Raw genomic sequence first — 19,423 nt, 5'->3', positions numbered from 1 at the left:
GGAATTTTTGCTATAAACAACTAATCTCAAATAATAGTTGCATGCCAGGAGGAGGAGGAGGAGAAGATAATGGAGTTGGATTTTGGGAAGAAGGAGAAGGAGAAGTTCAAGTGAAAATAGACAGGTCTTAGGTTGTGTATCGGTTCAAAAGGAGTGAGAGAGAGAGAGAGAGAAGCAGAACTGAGAAGGGTGGTAGTGTGTGAATCGGTGAATGGAATAGTGGCGACAGAAAAATTATAGAGATGGTTAACTAATCAAGTTGGCGGAAATGTTAGAGGAGAGGTGAGAAAGACCATAGGGGGAAGATGGTTAGTCTTCCTTGTTGGTAGAGTGGCCATAGGCCCTCATTTATTCATCTTCAACATTTAGTTATATTACACTCCTTTTGCACCCACAAGATTTTCTCTTTAATTATATTATTATAATTACCTATTTTCTATAATATTCATTTAGTTGTTCATTATTTATAATCTTTATTAGATCCTTTTTCTAGCTGTTAATGGGCCAATGACAAATCATTTGATTTGGTGTAGACTGGATGATCAAGGAGCAAATACTTCAACATTCCTATTACCATTTATTGCATACAATACGATGTTGCTCAAGCTCCAAAGGAGGTTCTGAAAGCAGTGTTGGTTGAGATCCAGGGAGAGGTGTTTATGGTAAGAACGGTTGTAAAGGGACCGGAGATGCTGGAAGTGAAAGGAATATGGTCATACAAAATGGTGGCCGTTGAACCGAAATGGTTGGATTCAGGGCAGGTAAGGAGGCCGGGAATGGAGGAAGACAATAGGGAGGCAGAGGACCATGGTGAAGTGGTGGGAGGTCTGAAAAAGGGAGAATTCATGTTTCCACTGTCTCGGCGGCGAAGACTTCAATGGCGGAGGGAGAACCGATGAGTAGTGAAACAGCCATCAAAACCGAGGATACGCAGAGTTACCAGAGACGGTGAAGGTCAGGTTCAGGCGGAGGCGGGGAAGAGAAGTTGGGTTCGAATGAAGTAGCATTGGTTGGACTCCCATATTTCGGGATGGGTTGGACACGGATAAGTGGGCCTGAGCCCAAAAAGCAGTGTAATCCTTGGAAAGAAAACCATGTCCATGTTCTAGTGTCTATCTCAGATATGGGGAATATCTGAGGTAAGTAGGAATAAGCTATCAACAACACTCATGAGAAACTTAGGTTTGTAGTATTTTCAATTAAAATCAAACACTTATCAGATGCCCAAACTAAGGTTCAAAGTATAGATATGGGCTGATACGTATCGTTCTAGGACCTCCCCAATACACTTCTACAGTGGGTGTATCAGGGGTCTGACTGGTTCACAGGGTGGAGGAGTCCTGAACCAGTTTTGAAAAAAAAAATGAAAAAAATGTATCAATATCGCCCGATACACCTCTACTGGCGTATCGGGCATATCGATATTTTGAACCTTCCCAAACCACTTCTTGCATCAATTTTTGTTTTCCATAATCCAAAGCTCAAAAATAGAAGGTTTTCCTAAGGGAGACCAAGTTAATACTACAAGTAGTTGAACATGAGGTGAACTTAAAACAACATCTACACATAGACAAATCTTTACTAAAATAAAAAGAAATGACAATACAAGTAGTTCAAGTGCCAATAGTTTAACAATGGATATGGCATTAAACAGAATGGACTGATAAAACATGATTCATATATACCTAGTATAAGACTTGGACGATGATGACGACGACGACAACAATGATGATAATGATTAATTGATTAATGAAAAAGAACTCATACTATAATTATATTTAGTGTGAGGACAGAAAGGCGATCAAGGCCTCTAGGGACTGATCGGAAGAACCTCCCTTCTCAACACTGAGGTCTACTTGCTCTTTTAATTTCAAAGCCCTCATCCTCATCTCCTCCCCTTCTTTACCCACCATCAATCTTCTTATGCCAATCTCTATTGCTCCTCTCGACAATTCATTCTCCAATTGCACCCCTACCTTCCATACATGGCTCACATATCTTGCGTTCACCCTCTGGTCTCCAAAATAAGGCCGACAGAGCATTAGGACCCCTTCACAAATACTCTCCAATGTCGAATTCCACCCATTATGGGTCCAGAACCCACCCACCGCAGGATGGGCCAGCACTTCATCTTGGGGAGCCCATTTGACAATGCAACCTCTTCCACTTACCGTCTCAAGGAAATCACGGGGCAGTGCGTCTATCCATTCTGAACCACGGACCGACCCGGGTCGAACCACCCACAAGAAGGGGCAGTTGCTGTTGGCCAGTCCCCAAGCAACCTCCACAAAATCGGTTTCAGTCATGGAAGCTATGCTCCCATAGCTCACGTAGATGACGGACTTGGGTGCTTGTTTGTCTAGCCAAGCAATGCAACTACGGTCCTGTGCCAATAAGCTGCTTGAAGAGGATGAACAGTACTTATGGAAGGGGCCTATAGGATACATGGGAATCCCTAATTCTTGTCGGAGTGCAGTCAGTGATCCATGCTCGAGGTGTTCTAAGGAGTTCCAGATGATTCCCGAAGAGGCCTTTGCTTGCTTGATTGATTTATCCATCAATTCATACAGCGTCTCAGCGTTTTGCGTGTCGACCACAGGGATGTCCTTGACCCTGAGAGGTGGAAGATCCGGCAACGGTGCCTCCAGTTCGGCATCTGAAAAACAAAACGATGAAGTTGGCGCCTATCAGGTGGCTACAGCCTACGGTAAGGGTGTGTTTGGTTTTATAGAAAATAAGAGAGGTTGGTAAATTAACAAAACCAAATACAGCATCTGATGGTGCAATATGCTGCTGGAAAAACACGATACCAAAATGATTTTAGCCGATCAATCCCCCAGTTGTAGGATGTTGAACAAATATTACACAAATTCCTATCTGTTAAATTTTATATGAATATTTAAAATGACCCTTTTTATAATTTATATTCAGAAATTTGCCATTACCTATTTTCGTTTGTGTCCAGCCCATATGGGGGGCTCACCCCCACCTTTTTCATGCTCCCAAAAAGTAACCGTATTGTGGAAGCCCAAAAGGCTACCACCTCTTTTGATTTGGTGTGTTTCTATTTCGTAACCATCGAAGCGAGAAAAGAGAGTAGAAAAATAGAGGAAAGAATCAGGGGTTTTTCTAGGTTTTGAGTTTTGTGAAGACGAAAAGAATGAGCTGGTTTCTATTTCATTCAAAACCAAGTTCGGATTTGTTCTCAAGTCCATTCTTGATGAGAATAAGTGTTGTTTAAGGAGTCAAAAATCTCACTCTAGTTCACATTGCTTGTCTCTTCCTTTCTTTTCAGTTTCATATTTACGGTAACTTGGTGAGATCCAAAATTTTGTTTTTGTTGAATCCACATTGCACTTGGTGGTGTTAATGCTGTACTTGTAAGGCAAGGATATTTCCTTGATGTTTGTAAACCTCTAGTTACAATTAGAGAGGACTGTTGTACCCAGTGAAAGACTTTTACAGACCATATGTCCCATGGTTTTTCCCCGATATTAGGGTTTATCACGTAAAAGTTCTGATGTGCTATTGTGTGCTGGTTGGTATTTGTATTTTCTGTTACTTGGCTGAATTATTTATCTGTTGACATTGTTATTCACAAACCCATTTTAGCATACAAACTTAGGGAAAAGTTTCTTGCTATCCTGAAATTGTTTTCCACACTCATTTTTGCTACTGTAGTGTATCTTCTCCAATAGTTTACTCTTGTATTTTATTGCATGGTTCAAAGTATGAAAATGCACAAAAAAATTGCACATCAAGCATTTTGAATGGACAAGAAACTTAAATAAAAAAATCTATATTTATACTATCTACAAAAGAATGAATGCCCATTCTTTCTGGATTTTTTATTAGACATATTCTACCACCATTTCCAAGCATACAACGGACATAAAAAAGACAAATATGTCATTTACTCTCATTTAAAAAACTGCCCACTTATAACCATTCAGAAACTGCTATAAAAATAGTTTTGTCTTAAATATTTCTGATTCAAATACACCAACTTCAAAAAAAAAAAAAATTCTTGACTTAATCGCTCCTCATATATACTATATCAGATTTGGTTCTGATTTTTGGTATTGTGCATACTAACAACAGATTCTAGTTCTTGTCTTCGTTCATTAATTCCTTTTTTAGGGTGATTGTTTGACTACTCATTTCAGCTTTATTTATATAAATATCCAGATTGTTGCATGCTTTTATTCAAGTTCTATTGATATTCAAGCTTATGCCTTAAGATCTCCATTCTAATTGTATCATTGCTGCATTTTACACTTGTTACTTCAATGTCATTTGAACTCTAGACTTGCTCCGTTTTCACTTTTTGGTTATGAGGCTTTTATTTTTACTTACTCTCTTGCTCTTAATTTCAATTTTATTGTCCTTTTTTCTGACTTTCCTCTACATACATACACACCGAATCTAACTTAACTACACTGGTTTTTCTTCCTGAATAATAAAGTAATTATTTAGCTTAATTTTTGACAAAATAATCTCATTATCATAAGGCCCCTCTAAAATCACTATTTATTTTTGTTCCGGTGTTTTCATGTAGAGACATCCAAGATGCAATATCCTATGCTAAGGCCCTCTTGGACCATTCTTGAATGGTTAAATGATATTTCTTCACTTTCAGAGGGAATTCAAGTTGAGTTTCCGCATATTTTAGGACAAGGTAATTGCGTAGCAGATGGTTTGGCCAATCTCACTTGTGATAGGTCCACAAATTGGGTGTTCAATAGCAGCAGGGATTCTCTTCCGCATTAAACATTATATATTTGATGATGCTTTGTTTCTTCCTAGGCTCAATGTACTTAATTGTTGGCTTGGGTTTGTTTTTTGAGTTTTTTAGTGCATTATTGTACGAGTTTGGGGCAAGGCAGACTAAGTCCTCCCCTATATATAATTTTGATTAATTTGGAATTAAATAAAATTTTAAGGTCCCCTTCAAGTAAAGTTTGGTGATTAAAACAAAATATGCATATTCTAGATTCAACCTGCCAACCCGATGTATCCACCCTCAAATTTGAGGGTAGATATTGCATGTGGTGGAGGGTTGGATTTTTCACCATTACTGTTTTTTAAGAAGGGTAAAGGTTAGGAGGTTTAGAGAGGTGAGTAGTGTTTGGAGTTTACAAAACCCTCTTCAAACCTGTCCCATTGCCATCTTTGCCCCCATCCTCAGCCCCAATTGGTGCACCTCAATTAAAACATTGTATATAACTTAATATATAATATACAAATTATTATATATAGGAAAAATTTGTGTTTTCAACCTATCGTTGACCCAACCAGTTAAATTATTCGAACTATCATTTGACTATGATTCTGGATCCAGTAGGATCAGTACTAGTAAAACCTGAAAATGGGTAAAAAATAGTCCAACCCAAGTAGTTGGACCGTTGATCCATTTGACCTAGTGATTGGGTCTTGGGTTGCAATGTTACATACAATGTGTAATGCAAACTTCAGGAGGTCATAACTTTGTGTTTCGATGTTCAATTAGGGTGATCTTTTTTATTTTATTTTATTTTGGGTAGCTTTCGTAGATGCCTTCACCTCTATCTTTGAAAAAAAAAACCTTTTTTTTTGCTTTAAATCATAATTTACATTTTTTGCAAATATAAAAAATAAAAGCTGAATTAAAAAACATAAATTATATATACAATAATGCAAATATTATATGTTGAATACAAGTATATAGTATTTAGTGATAAAGTACATATTTATACCTATATGGGTTCGACTATGATATCAGAAAGATATGACATTCAAAATATTTCTAACCAATCAAATGAAATCATAAACATGGTAGTCAATCGGGTGTTATTTATCAAAGGGCCCATGCAATGCATGGGATGGGGCTCCCCTCCTTGTCCCTACCCCCATAAGTCAAGACACTTTATTCCTTCCCCACCCTGACCCCGAGGGGGGGGGGCGGTTTTGGGGTGAAGCACCCGTTTTTCGTCGGAGATGGGGAATCCCCAAATTTTCCCCACCCTGAGACAAGCACCTAAAAAACCGAATTTATGGATATTTTACAAATAGGATTATGAGAATATAAGGGTATTTTAGAAAGTGGATTATGAAAATTTGGGGGTATTTTATAAGTAAAATTATAAGATCCTACAATTATAAGAATATGAGAAAAACTTAAAGATATTTTAAAAATCAATATTAAATTTACAAATGTTTCTAATTTACCATAAGGTTTGGGGAATTATATGCAAACCCCATCCCTAATTTGTGACAAAAATATTTTCCCTATCCCCACCCCATCTCTATCCCATCCACCTTTAAGATTTGAAAAAATTTGCCCCATTCGAGGTAATGGAATTATATGCAAACCCTATCCCTAATAAGCCACTTTATTAGGACTCGTTTGGTTTGTGAAAAGGAATTAGAATCCCTTTTCCATTTTTGGTGGAATGATATTTTCCCGTTTGAGGGAATAATCATTTCCTCTCCCTCTTTTGGAAATGAGGATAGGGAATAATCATGAGAATAAACCATTCTCATTCCAATTCCGATTTGAATTCGGACTACAAACCAAACAAATCCTTCTTTTGATAGTTAGGGTTGTACATGGGTTGATTATAAAGCCGGCCCAACTTGCACCCCTGCTAGCAGCCTAGCACAGAAGAACCAACCTTACCACCTCAATCGCTCGGAGCCTTTTCCCCCAATTTCCTTATTTGTCATGAAAGCATCGTTTCCGTCTGCGTTTTTTTTTTTCTCCTTTTCCTTGAGTTTTCTGTAAGCATGTATGTTCAATCTGAATCTGAAGGTGTTTTTGATTCACTGATCTGAAATTTTCCCTTCTGTTCAAGAAGTCTCAAAAAAAAAAGATCCAAGTTCTGATCAGAGCCTAGAACGTACCTGCTGCAATTGGAATGAAACCTTTCTGCCTCAAGATCGGGAAGGCGGCAAAGGCACGAAAGGCCGAGACGCCACTGGTCCGTAATACAATTCTGGGAAGCTTAAGACTGTCGGCCACAGATTGAGTAAAGTGCATGATCGCATCAGAGATTAAGCAAGCAATCGGCTCTTCCGACTGATCAGACAACAACCGAGCCAAACACTCCCGAAATTGCTCCACGCAGCTGACATTAAGGGCTGCTGAAAGCGCTACAACATCTTCCATGGAAGCTTGAGCGTCTGATAAGCCATCGGATATGGGGATGAAGGTGAAGTGTGGGTAATTGGAGGAGTTGGGAGAGTTGAAGTGAGTGTGGACGAAGGTGATGGAGAAGCCTCTGGAGTGGAGGATGGTGGCTAGCTGAAGCATGGGGTTTATGTGGCCTTGCAATGGCAATGTAAACAGAACCAAACGAATCCCCCTTTTCTCTCCCATTTCAACCTTTATCTCTCTCCATCACTTTTTCTTCTGATCCTTCTTCAGCTGTTCTCTGTGTAGGGGTTATATATAGGGTAAATTACTATGGGTATGCGACAAAAGAACCGTCTGTATTTTGTAAGCACGCCAAACGCACATTTAAAAAATTCTTTTGACAACTTATCCTTCGAAAAAGACTAATGCCCACTTTTCATGGTTGTCAAAAAAATATTTGGTTTTGCTTACTAAATCGGGTCCCCTTATACTTTGACCGTGAGACAAATTCCCCTTTCATTAGCCATCCATCAAAAAAGATTCTGATTTTGCCGTACAATAAATTTTAATTCCCATACTACCCTTGTAACAGTTATTCGGACAATTTTACCCCTCGTAATCAAATTTCAGTGGCAAGGGATTCTTCTTAGCGAAGCCCCAGCTACAACGGTGATCACTTGGGCAGAGGCTAGGCGAAGCTAGCTATAATTACCATAAACCATGGTTATCTCTTGCCGTATTGAAACTTGTTCAATGAGAAACAAGTGTTTATAAATGGTTCCTGTTCAGATCGATACAGAGATGATTCACAAACCAGCAAGGGCTAAGGTGACAATTGTCAAATGTTTGACACAAATCCCAAATTGCAGGAAAAAAGAAATTGATTGATCATTCTGAATGGTAATCTTTCTCTGTGAAATTTGAAAACCTGACCGTATGTTTCAAAATTCCAACAATTGTTTACAAAAATGACATGTATCGTATGTTCATCAAGTGTCTACAAAAAAATTCAACAACCTTACCCTATGTGCTTCTTTGTCGGATTGGGTGATATTCCAACTTGTATCGTATGTTCATGAAAATAAACAAAAAAAGGGTTTAATTGAGCCATAAGTTCTTCCACCATTTCATCATTCCAGCCTAATATAATGAATATTAATGGCTACAACTTCATTCAAACTCAATGACCTTGTCCAAATTTTGATGAACTCTATAGGATGCTTCTTGCAAAATTGGAGAAAAATTAATGTTAGGGAATGATTATATTTTCATATAAATCCAACAAACATCATGTACTGAATCAGCATATGATTTAGTGAGACATTAAACCTGATTATCAAAGGAGTTGAATAACAAGTGGTTTGAATATATAACTTCCCTATTTAAGAAACTTCATAACATCAGCCATGCAAAGAATTGTTTTTGTATTACTTTGTTCATCACTAAATTGATCGGTCAACATTCCATTAATGTTGGACTCTGATGTAGGGTGGCCCAACCCAATTCATTCTAGGCTGGGAGGCCCAGTCCACGAATGCCAGATTCAGGGATGCAACTCGCCACAGTGGGGGCTACCCTGCACCCCTCGTACGGAGCCAATCGCAGAGCGCCCACATGTCCTCGCAAAGCTCGCTGACTACCCTCATACAGCTCCCATCTCAAGCATTCATTTCCACCAACCTCCAGGTGCCTCAAGTATAAATAGGGGGTACCCCCTCTAGGTGAGAGATCATGATCCTAAATCTGATCCCACTACAGAACTTAAGTGCATTCGTTTTGGGAATTTTGTGTTTACGAGCAGCCGCCTTGGAGCCCTCATCTGTACCTAATTCCCCTCTTCGTACCCTCGTAATGACTTGACGGTTGGAGTTTCTACCTTGGGTTCTCACCCGAGGCCTCTAACATCCTCTACCTTGCAGCACTTCAGTTACCAGCCCTCGGCTTCTGCGGAACTCGATACACGATCAGCCTCAGTATTTCGTCTCCGAGTCCTCGAAGCCTTTAGCCCAACTCCAGAGCCCAGGGGCAAAATTACTTTGTTGTCCTTGGCCAACCCGAGCACCAACAATTGGCACCATCTGTGAGAAACATTGCTAAGACGATCCCCTAAAGAACTTTAACAAACTAAGAAGTCCCTAAGTTCCAATCACCATGGTACGAAGAGCCAAGAACACCCAGAACCTTGTCACTAGCGAACAATTCTAGGTCGTGCTTAACCTTCTAGAGTATTTAACTCAACGAATCGAGCAGAGCTACCCCTAAGCAGGAGGTCCTCCCCAAGAAGACCGCCTCACCGGGGAATCAACACAACCAGGACGGCATGGGTCCACAATCCAGCCAGCCCTCAACCCCGGCCACGTGCCACAGATCGACCCCTCCAAGTCTGGCAATAGTCACCCAACTAGCCCGCATCCTAGGAACTCCCGACCTCCCAGCTAAAGGGAGGAGGAACCAGCACAATCTAAGGATAGCTGCCAACCCTCCGAGCAGCATCATCGATGCCGAAGGGCAAACTCGAGGGATGAAGGCAAGTGTCGCAGTCACCCCAGTGCCCATTCTAGGGCGACGTCGAGCCTCTTCCCCTCACGTCTCGGATCTCAGGGACGTCCTCAACAATTGTCGTGCCAAGCGCGAGGCGCACGGTCTCACCTCAGAATACTCCAAAGTCCGTGCTGATGCTCACTGCATCCGCGAAGACAGGGATGGCGCACAGGCCATGCATGACCCTCAGTTCGTCGAACTGCGAGCAGAGCTCGGTGCTATCAAAACCAAGCTCCGACAAGTCAAGGAAGGTCGAACTGCCACCTCGGCTGGACAAAGTAACTCTATGAGGAGAATGGATGCCTTCTCCCCCAACATCATCGCCGAGCCATTACCCCCAAACTTCAAAGCTCCCACCTTGGAGATGTATGATGGAAACACAGACCCGGACGATCACCTAGAAAGCTTCAGGGCACTCATGATCCTATATAGAAACTCCAACACCTTGACATGCCAAACTTTCCACGCAACCTTCAAGGGAGCTGCTTGACGGTGGTTCTCAAGCCTCCCATGTTGGCCCATTAACTCATGGGAGCAGTTCTCTACTATGTTCCTCGACCGCTTCATCAGCAACTGACGCCCCCAAAAGAGTGTTGTCTCGCTAATGATAGTCAAGAAGAAGCGAGGAGAAATTTTATGCTTTTACATTGACCGCTTCAAGAAGGAAGAGCTCGAGGTTCATGACCTCGACCCAATGGTTTTCATGCACGTCGCCATCAGCAAACTTCTCTCTTGCCCGGCCCTCAAGTGGTCAATTGCCAAAAGCTAGCCGAAGATGAAACTAGAGTTCCTTGAGAGGGCCCAAAAGTACATTGCAGTTGAAGAGGCTTCGGCTGGGGATGTTCAAGAAAGGGGCACCGAGCACCAGGATGGAGCCCTAGAAAAGAAGAGAAAGAATGGAGACAACGGTCGCAACAAAGGCAGCAACAACAACAGTAGGAAGCCACTAGCCTCGGCCCTGGCTTACAACCAATACACGCCACTCAACTCCACCCACACACAAATTCTAGTCTAGATCGGGTGGGGGGGGGGGAGAAATTCATGAAGTGGCCTGAGAAGTTGAAGAAGAACCCCTGAAGGGGGAACCCAAAGAAGTACTGCAAATTCCACCGAGGCATTAGCCACGACACCGAGGACTTCTATGACCTCAAGAATGAAATATAGTCCCTCGTACGCCGAGGCCACCTCAAGCAGTACGTTGGAGGCGAGCTTGGCGCCTTGTCCTCTCAGCAGCAATAGCAACATTAGCAAATAGTCAGCGTCATCAACATTAGCAAATAGTCACCGAGGCAATAGCAACATTGCCTATGCCAGGCAATTAAACGTCCAGGGGTCGGTCCCCAAGAAGCAAAAGCAAGAAGAATTCCTCTCCTTTATGAACGAGGATTTGAAGGGGGTAGTAGTCCCCCACACAACGCTTTGGTGGTTTCGGCCATCATAGCGAACTTCGTAGTCAAGAGGATTCTCATTGATAGTGAATTTTGTAGTCAAGAGCGCCTTCAGCCAACAGATGTCCCACAAGTTGGCTTCTCCGGCAATGTTGTCAAACCAGAGGGCAAGATCACCCTACCAGTCATAGTAGGAATGAAGCCCCAACAGGTGACGAGGATGACAAAGTTCCTAATTGTAAGGATCGGCTCACCCTATAATGCAATCATGGGAAGACCAACCCTTAATGCACTATGGGCAACCATCTCCTCCTACCACCTTGCTCTCAAGTTCCCCACCGAGCACGGCATCGAAGTCATTTGTGGGGGCCAACATGTCACCCACAAGTGTTATGTGGCAGCACTAAAGGGCAAGAATAAAGAAACTCTACAACTAGAGGGGCTCGACCTCATGGAGGAACCAGCAAGCCGAGCCAGTCGGCCGAGGACCTCGCCTCAATCCCCTTAGACGAGGACGAGCCCAAAAAAATTGTCCGCATCGAGTCCAACCTTCACCCCGAGAGCCTATCCAAACTAGTAAGCTTCCTCAAACATAATGCCAACGTCTTTGCTTGGTCCGCCACTGACATGCCCAGAATTGACCCTTCAGTCATTACTCACAAGCTGAGCGTAGACCCGAGCTCTAGGCCAGTCCGACAGGAGAAGAGGAACTTTGCACCGGAACGATGGAAGGCCATAGAAGAGGAAGTTGGGAAGCTACTTGACGCTAGCTTCATCCGAGAGGTACACTACCCTAACCAGTTGTCAAATATGGTTATGGTAAAGAAAGCTAACAAGAAATAGCGGATCTGTATTGATTTCATAGACCTCAACCGAGCCTGCCCCAAGGACAATTTTCCTTTGTCGAGGATAGACCACCTTGTTGATGCCACTATAGGTTACGAATTACTCAGCTTCATGGATGCCTTCTCCGGATATAACCAAATAAAGATACACTCGAACGATGAGGAGAAGACCTCGTTCATCATTGAGCACGACACATATTGCTACCTAAGTGATGCCCTTCAGCCTCAAAAATGCTGGGGCCACCTACCAATGCCTTGTTAACAAAGTGTTCAAGGATCAGATGGGTAGGAACGTCGAAGCCTATGTGGATGACACGGTAGTAAAAGGCCTAAAGGTCGAGACCCATATCTTGGACCTGGCCGAGACCTTTGACACCTTGCAGAGGTACAACATGAAGCTCAACCCTAGCAAGTGTGCCTTCGACGTCACATCCAGAAAATTTTTGGGCTTTGTCCTCACTCAGAGAGGCATTGAGGATAACCCTGAGAAGATACATGCCATACTGACTATAGTGCCTCCTCGGATGGTGAAAGAAACCTAGAGACTCACCAGTCGGATAACAACCCTCAATCGCTTCATGTCAAAATTAGTCGACTACTGCCTACCCTTCTTCTGTGCCATCAAGAAGCTAAAAATTTTCCAATGGATGGAAGAATACCAACACACATTCAACGAGCTCAAGGCGTATCTCACCTTACCTCCCCTCCTCGCCCGACCGACCGAGGGGGAGACCATGTACCTATACATCTCGGCTGGGGACGAAGTGGTCAGTTCAGTCCTGATCAAGGAAGATGGCATACAGAAACCAGTTTATTATGCCAGCAAGGTCCTCTACGATGCTGAAACCAGGTATCCAGAGATAGAGAAGTTGGCTTTTGCCCTCGTGGGTTCAGCTAGGAAGCGTAGGCCATACTTCTAAGCTCACTCAATAGTGATCCTAATGAACCAGCCCATCAAGGCTGTCCTAGCCAAGCCCGAGACCTTGGGTCGCCTGATGAAGTGGGTCATCGAGCTCTCTAAGTTTGATATCCAGTACCAGCCAAGGCCCACAATCAAGGCACAAGCCTTAATAGACTTCATAGTGTAATGCACCTTCAGCCGAACCCTTCACCAGACCCCGGAAAATGTTAAAAGGGATTACATAGATGATAAGGCTCACCCTCGATGGAAGCTCTTTGTTGACGGCTCCTCCAATGCTAAACGAAGCAGAGTGGGCCTCATTTATTCTCACCCTAGATGATGGAGTATGTGCTAAGGTTTGACTTCCCAGCATCAAACAACGAAGCCGAGCACAAGGCCCTCCTCATTGGACTATAGCTTGCTAGGGACCTCGGTTCCTCACATGTCGAAGCCTTTAGCGATCCTCGCATGTCCATGTACCTCGCCAAAATCCAAGATTTAGCCTGCCACTTCTAGTGCTTCTCCTTGCAACAGGTTTCGGGAGCCGAGAACGCAAGAGCTTATGCCCTCTCCAAGTTGGCAAGCACCTTGAGCGAAGTCCGGGCCGGACTGTGCATGTCAAGAACTTACTTCGGCATCCATTAAAGAAGTCTAAGTACTCCCAATAGAGGCCGATCCATCATTGATGGATCCCATCACCAACTTCCTATCAACAGGACAACAGCCCGAAGATAGGAATGAGGCAAAATGACTCTGATGTTAGGCAGCCCACTACGCCTTGTTGGAGGCAAAACTGCACCGAAGATCTTCACCTTGCCTTACCTCCGATGCCTCTGTCTGAAGGAGGGTGACTACATGCTATAGGAGATTCATGAAGGCATCTACGGCAATCACCTTGGTGAGAAGGCCCTAGCTCAAAAAACTCTAAGGCAGGGGTACTTTTGGCCAACCCTCCACAAGGATGCAGCCAAATTGGTGCGAAAATGTGACCCATGCTAGAGGCACGCCAACTGACCACCACTCTCGACCCTCGGCAGCCCCTGGCCCTTCGCCAAGTGGGGCATGGACCTCCTTGGCCCTTTCCCTCAAGCCACGGGAAGCAAGAAGTACCTTGTTGTTGCCGTAGACTACTTCACCAAATGGGTAGAAGCCTAGCCACTGTCCACCATCACGGCCCGGGCAATCCCAAACTTCTTTTGGAAAAACATCACCTACCACTTTGGCCTACCATGCATGTTGGTCAAAGACAATGGGAAACAGTTTGACGATGCTAAGTTACAAGAGTGGTGTGCCTCCCTCGGCATAAGGCAACAATACACCTCGGTAGGCTACCCTCAAACCAACGACCTAGCTGAGGTCACCAACAAGACAATACTAGATGGGCTAAAGACCAAGTTGGATCGGGCAAAAGGCCTATGGGCTAAAGAACTAAATAGTGTACTCTGGGCTTATCGAACCACACCTCAGACAGCCACGGGGGAAACCCCTTTCGGCTTGACCTACGGCATGGAAGTAGTGATCCCAGCAGAAATCAGCCAACCGACACTCCGAGTTGAGGCATACAATGAAGCCAAAAATAGTAAAGCCCTCAAAGCAAACTTGGATCTGCTAGAAGAACCCTGAGATCAAGCACAAACGAGAGTAGCCGCTTACCAGCAATGAGTGGCCCGCTACTACAACTCCAAGGTAAAAGAAATGCACTATCAAGAAGGAGACCTCGTCCTTTGGAAGGTCATGACCCCCGAACTTGGGGTGGGAAAGATGGGCCCTAACTGGGAAGGGCCCTACAAGATCAGGCAAGTCGTCGGCCCTGGCACCTTTCGCCTAGAACACTTAGATGGAAGACTTGTTCCTCAGACATAGAACTCAAAGAGTCTCCGGATGTACTATAAGTAATTGTAATGTCTTTTTGAAATGATTGAGTAAATGAAGCAAAGTTCCTCTTCGGCTCAATGTTAAGTGCGTGTACCTACTAAGTTCTTACAACTCTTCGGTTTCGCGACTAGCAGAAGCACATGGTCTCCCTAGAGGGACGAGCCCTCTCGTCAGACCACTACCAAGTCTTAAATGACTAAGTAGCAAATGCCCTAGCTAAATTACGCATTAGAATATACCAGGACGGCCAAGGCCTTACGTGCCCCAACGCCACACCTCGGCGGCGGCTGGCCTCTTGGACTTTTACACTTAATGCTATTGGCAAAGGACGACAGCTTCCTCAGAATGTTGCATAAGACCTCGTCGAAATAGATAGGGGGAGACGGAGCCAAGCGAGCCTCAGCTCTGCCTCGGCCATTCCCCCTATACGGCAGGCCCCATCGGCCTCACCAAGGCCAACACTTAGGGAAACGGAAGCCAGGCGAGCCTCAACTCTACCTCGGCCCCATCCTTGGCTTGATAGGTCATCTTGCCTTTGCCTAAATGTTTGACGGGAGAAAGAGAGCCAAACAAGCCCCCGCTTTGCCTCAGCCTCCCCCCATCGTAGGCCACCTCGGCCACCTCAGCCTTGCCTAAGTGAACACTTAGAGGGAAATTAGGCCATGCGAGCCACACTTTGTTCATATAGCTCTACCTCGGCCGCCCTCTGCTATACATCTAAGGCATGCATATAATAAGTTGAAGTAAAGGAAGAGAGCCAGGCAAGTCCCCGCTTCGCCTTTGCCTCCCCCCATTGCAAGCCACCCCAGCCTCGCCTAAGTAAATACTTAGAGTGTCTCACGCTGTGATCTTTTTACTTGGGGCAGCAAGGACCCCCCGACGAAAAAATAACGCAATAGAATAAGCAAAGGAAAAAGAACACAGCAAAAGACAAGTGCTCGAAATGAGATTCAAAAAATGCCATTGATTCTCATTACATTCAAAAATTTGGCTTTACAAGAATTTTTTCACGGCTCCCAAGGCCGAATGCATGTACAATGTCAAAAAAGAAGAAGAAAAAGAAAAGCCTAGCCAAGGCCTTGCCACCTATCGAAGGGGGAAGAGTAGAGTCGACAGCCTCCTCGGGAGAGTCGGGGATCACCTTCAAAGATCTGGCGTCGAAGTCAGGAAGCACCACCGTGAGTGCCTTCTTGGTATCCTCAATCCCGTCCAAGTAAGCCCTGGATGCAAGATCGGTAGCTCCTTGGCCTACTTCTCCGCTTCTGGGCCCCTCTTCTTAGTGTCAATAGCTCTCTGTTTGGCCTCCGCAGCCCATTTCACTGCCTCTTTGGCCCTCCTCTTTGCCTCGACAACTCGTTTTTTCGCCTCGGCAGCATCTCCCTCAGCCTGTTTGAAGCGCCATTCAGCATCGGAGAGGAGGCTTCTGATGCGGATCCTCTCCATCTACACTTTGGAGAGGCTCTTCTACACTTCCTTCAGCTGCGCTTGAGCCTCCATCCAAAACTTTTTCTCGTCGATAAGGCTCTACCGGAACTTATGGTACTTCACCTCAGCAATGGCAGCATCTTGCTGGAGCTTCCCCTTCTCCTCCTCCAGCTTGTCCATCTAGACCAAGGTCAGCTTCGACCGATCCCCACGGCCAACGAAGTGGAGGCAGATCTACAACGAAGGAACAGTCAATATCTTGCGAAAAAGCAAGTAACCGTGAAGAGAAAAGAACAAGTGTTACCTCGACCAAGCTTTGCAGACCCTGGTTGTAGACCTTCTCCGGAGCGCTCCCCAGCATCCGAAAGCGATCCTGCAAGAGAAGGGACCCGCTTACTAGGGCCAGACTGACCCCCTCCTCACGGATGGAGTCCCCTTTGCGGACGTTCCACTGGGGATAGAAAATTTGATTGGACTGCTCGGCGAGCTCCTCCAAGGGCGTGGGAGAAAAACATGGCCCCATTCGTTCCTTATGGGGCCCCCTCAGGGCATCCCCCACTGAGCTCCTAGTGCGGGCCACCTTCTACGACGGAAGATCCCCCATGACCTCCTCGGTCGGCCTCTTTTGCCCCTCCTCGGTCCTGGGTGGGCTTCCACGACCCATCAGTCAACTTCGGTGGCACCTATTGCTCACGCCTCGTCTGGACCTCCTCAACAGGCCTCTTCCCCTTAGAGGGGACCTATGGAGTTGCTGCTAGAGTAGTCCCTTTGGCAAGGACTTGTGACATTGTCCCCTTAGCGGGGACCTGGCGAGAGGACACCCCCTTTGTAGGGGTCGGGACCTTCTCCTTCGGTGTTGGCATCTCCTCGAAAGGCCTCTGAGGTGTTTTCACCCCCACTTTCGCCTACTCCTTTCGAGCGTCCATCAGCACCTCTACAAACAAAATAAAGTTGTTAGTAACGCAATGCAAAGAAGAGGACGAGGAAACGTGTTAAGGGACTACAGGGCCTCTCTTACCAAGGAGAGTATAGCTGAGCCCCACAAAGACTAGTGGGACCTCCTCCTCAACCAAAGGCTGGACTTGGACTCTCCCCAGTTTGAGCAACCGTGCGAGACCATCATTCTCCTCACTTGTGGGCAGGGGGACACTCTTCCCCATAGCCTGGCTAAGCTCTTCCCACCCCGACTTGAAGGACCAGCCCTCAGGACAAGACAAAAAGAAAAACTTACCCTTCCAGTTATGCACAGAAGAGGGGTTATCTACAGGCTTGGTCCTACGGGATTGAAGATAGTACATGTCGTCTTTGGAAGAGTGCTTCCTCGGCACAAATAGAGCTCGGAAGAGCTTCGGCGTCAGTTCCACTCCCTGGAACCTAGCCACCACCAGCATCGCCACTATGGTATTGAAGATAGTACATGTCGTCTTTCGAAGAGTGTTTCCTCGACACAAATAGAGCTCGGAAGAGCTTCGGCGTCAGTTCCACTCCCTGGAACCTAGCCACCACCAGCATTGCCACTATGGTCCTAACGGCATTGGGCACCAGCTGGCTAAGGGTGATCCCATATGCCCTCAACTATTGATCCCTGAACTGTTGAGGGCATATGGGATCACCATGGGCACCATGGGCACCCTCATACCATAGGACGAGGGGATGAAGTACTGCCTCGCCAGAGCCTTGACTTGATCCTCGTCTAGACAATTTTCAAATCCTATCTCCCCCTCCTTAGGAGTCTAGAACCGGTCGCCCACCATGGGCACCCTCATACCATAGGACGAGGGGATGAAGTACTGCCTCGCCAGAGCCTTGACTTGATCCTCGTCCAGACAATTTTCAAATCCTAGGCGCAGGGTTTGGGGTCTCCCCCCCTCAACCTTCCTTGGTGTCACAGATGTGGCGCTCTCACAGGGAGGGTCATTGCCTCAACGACTGCCTTCAGCGCCCTTGGAGGCTACCCTCTCCCGAAGCACCTCAACCTCTTGTCGAAGGGAAGCAAGGACAGAAGGACTTAAAGGAGAAAGGGGAGAAGGGGTTTGGGTGGGGCTCCCCTCTGACTCAATCGGAAGATCACAACACTCAGGTCCAAAATCTGAGAAAGACATCGTTCGAGATTACCTAAAGGGAAGTGGTGGAAGAAGAAGTGAATACGAAGTGTCGAAGGTTAGAGAATCTAGGAGCTAACTTCACTCAAAAGCAAAAGAACTTAGAGGCAAATGACAAGAACGTTGTTGTCAAGGACCCTATTTATAGAAGAACGAATGGTCCAGATATCTCAAGATCCAATGGTTGAGAAGCCACCGCCTCTACAACCGAACCACAGTGTGTCGCGTAACTCTTAGCCTTGAAAGGCGAAACAACGCACTAGTGATGGCTCAGATCATCTCAGATCTAACGGATGCGAAACACCTCCACACCTGCGATCCAGCCACGTTGCACCCCTGAGCACTCATCCTCGAAAGGCGAAATGATGCTCGAGGTGAACCAGCGCATCCACCCATCGCAACCTATCGGTTTATGCGACTCAATCCTGCGAGCACGCAGACCAGTTCAACTGGAAATCTGTTCCACGCACAAGGTGTTCTCCCAATGCATAGACCCGTGCAAAGTGTGGCCCCCGGTCACCTGTCCAAAGCAGCAGTGCTACAAATTACTCGCGGCTTCGGCCCAACTTATGAAGACAAACTAGGCGGAGACGCAAAAAAGAATGCCACTTGTAGGGTACACCTCGGTTGCTGGACCCACTAGCGCTCACCATCACTACTCCCATCAGGCAAAGCCAAATCCTTCACCTCGGCCTCAGGAGTGGGGGGCAAGTGATGTAGGGTGGGCTGGCCCAGCCCATGAACACCAGATCTAGGGACGTGACTTGCCAAAATAGGGGCTACCTGCACCTCTTGTACAAAGCCAATCACGGAGCACCCACGCCTCCCCACAAAGCTCAATGACTGCCCTTGTATGGCTCCCATCTCAGGCATTCATCTCCACCAACCTCCAGGCACCTCAAGTATAAATAGGGGGTACCCCCCTCTAGGTGAGAGATCCTGATCCTGAATCTGATCCCACTATAGAACTTAAGTGCATTCATTTTTGGAATTTAGTGTCTACGAGCAGCCTCCTCAGAGCCCTCGTCTATACCTAATTCCCCTCTTAGTACCGTCATACTGGCTTGACCATCGGAATCTCTACCTCGAGTTCTCACCCGAGGCCTTTGACATCCTCTGCTTTGTAGTACTTCAGCTACCAGCCCTCGGCTTCTACGAAACTCAATACACAATCAGCCTCAGCACTTCATCTCTAAGTCCTCGAAGCCTTCGGCTCACCTCTAGATCCTAGG

At 45.5% G+C, this 19,423-nt stretch overlaps 1 protein-coding gene across 1 annotated transcript; it reads right to left on the bottom strand.

Moving 5' to 3' along the window:
* Positions 1–1,548: 1,548 nt before the first annotated feature.
* On the bottom strand, positions 1,549–7,460 carry LOC148865179 (UDP-glycosyltransferase 76B1-like). Its single transcript, XM_088980882.1, has 2 exons — positions 6,883–7,460; positions 1,549–2,656 (listed from the first exon to the last, which is right to left on the bottom strand). The coding sequence occupies exons 1-2, from the start codon at positions 7,355–7,357 to the stop codon at positions 1,779–1,781; spliced, it is 1,353 nt and encodes a 450-aa protein (XP_088837008.1). The 5' UTR covers positions 7,358–7,460; the 3' UTR covers positions 1,549–1,778.
* Between the last annotated feature and the right edge of the window lie 11,963 nt (positions 7,461–19,423).

The sequence above is a fragment of the Nelumbo lutea genome, chromosome 3 (genome assembly GCF_056320005.1).
Source record: "Nelumbo lutea isolate HS-2025 chromosome 3, American lotus-T2T, whole genome shotgun sequence".
In the NCBI taxonomy this organism is placed as follows: Eukaryota; Viridiplantae; Streptophyta; class Magnoliopsida; order Proteales; family Nelumbonaceae; genus Nelumbo; species Nelumbo lutea.
Note: the sequence above shows the minus strand (reverse complement) of the source record. Positions and strands in the feature narration are given on the sequence as shown.

Bases quoted from the DNA above. Each gene is read 5' to 3' on its own strand.
- LOC148865179 (XM_088980882.1), bottom strand. From the start codon at position 7,357: ATGGGAGAGAAAAGGGGGATTCGTTTGGTTCTGTTTACATTGCCATTG. The intron at 2,657-6,882 runs GTACGTTCTAGG...TTTGTTTTTCAG, and splicing joins TTTCATTCCAATTGCAGCAG to ATGCCGAACTGGAGGCACCG.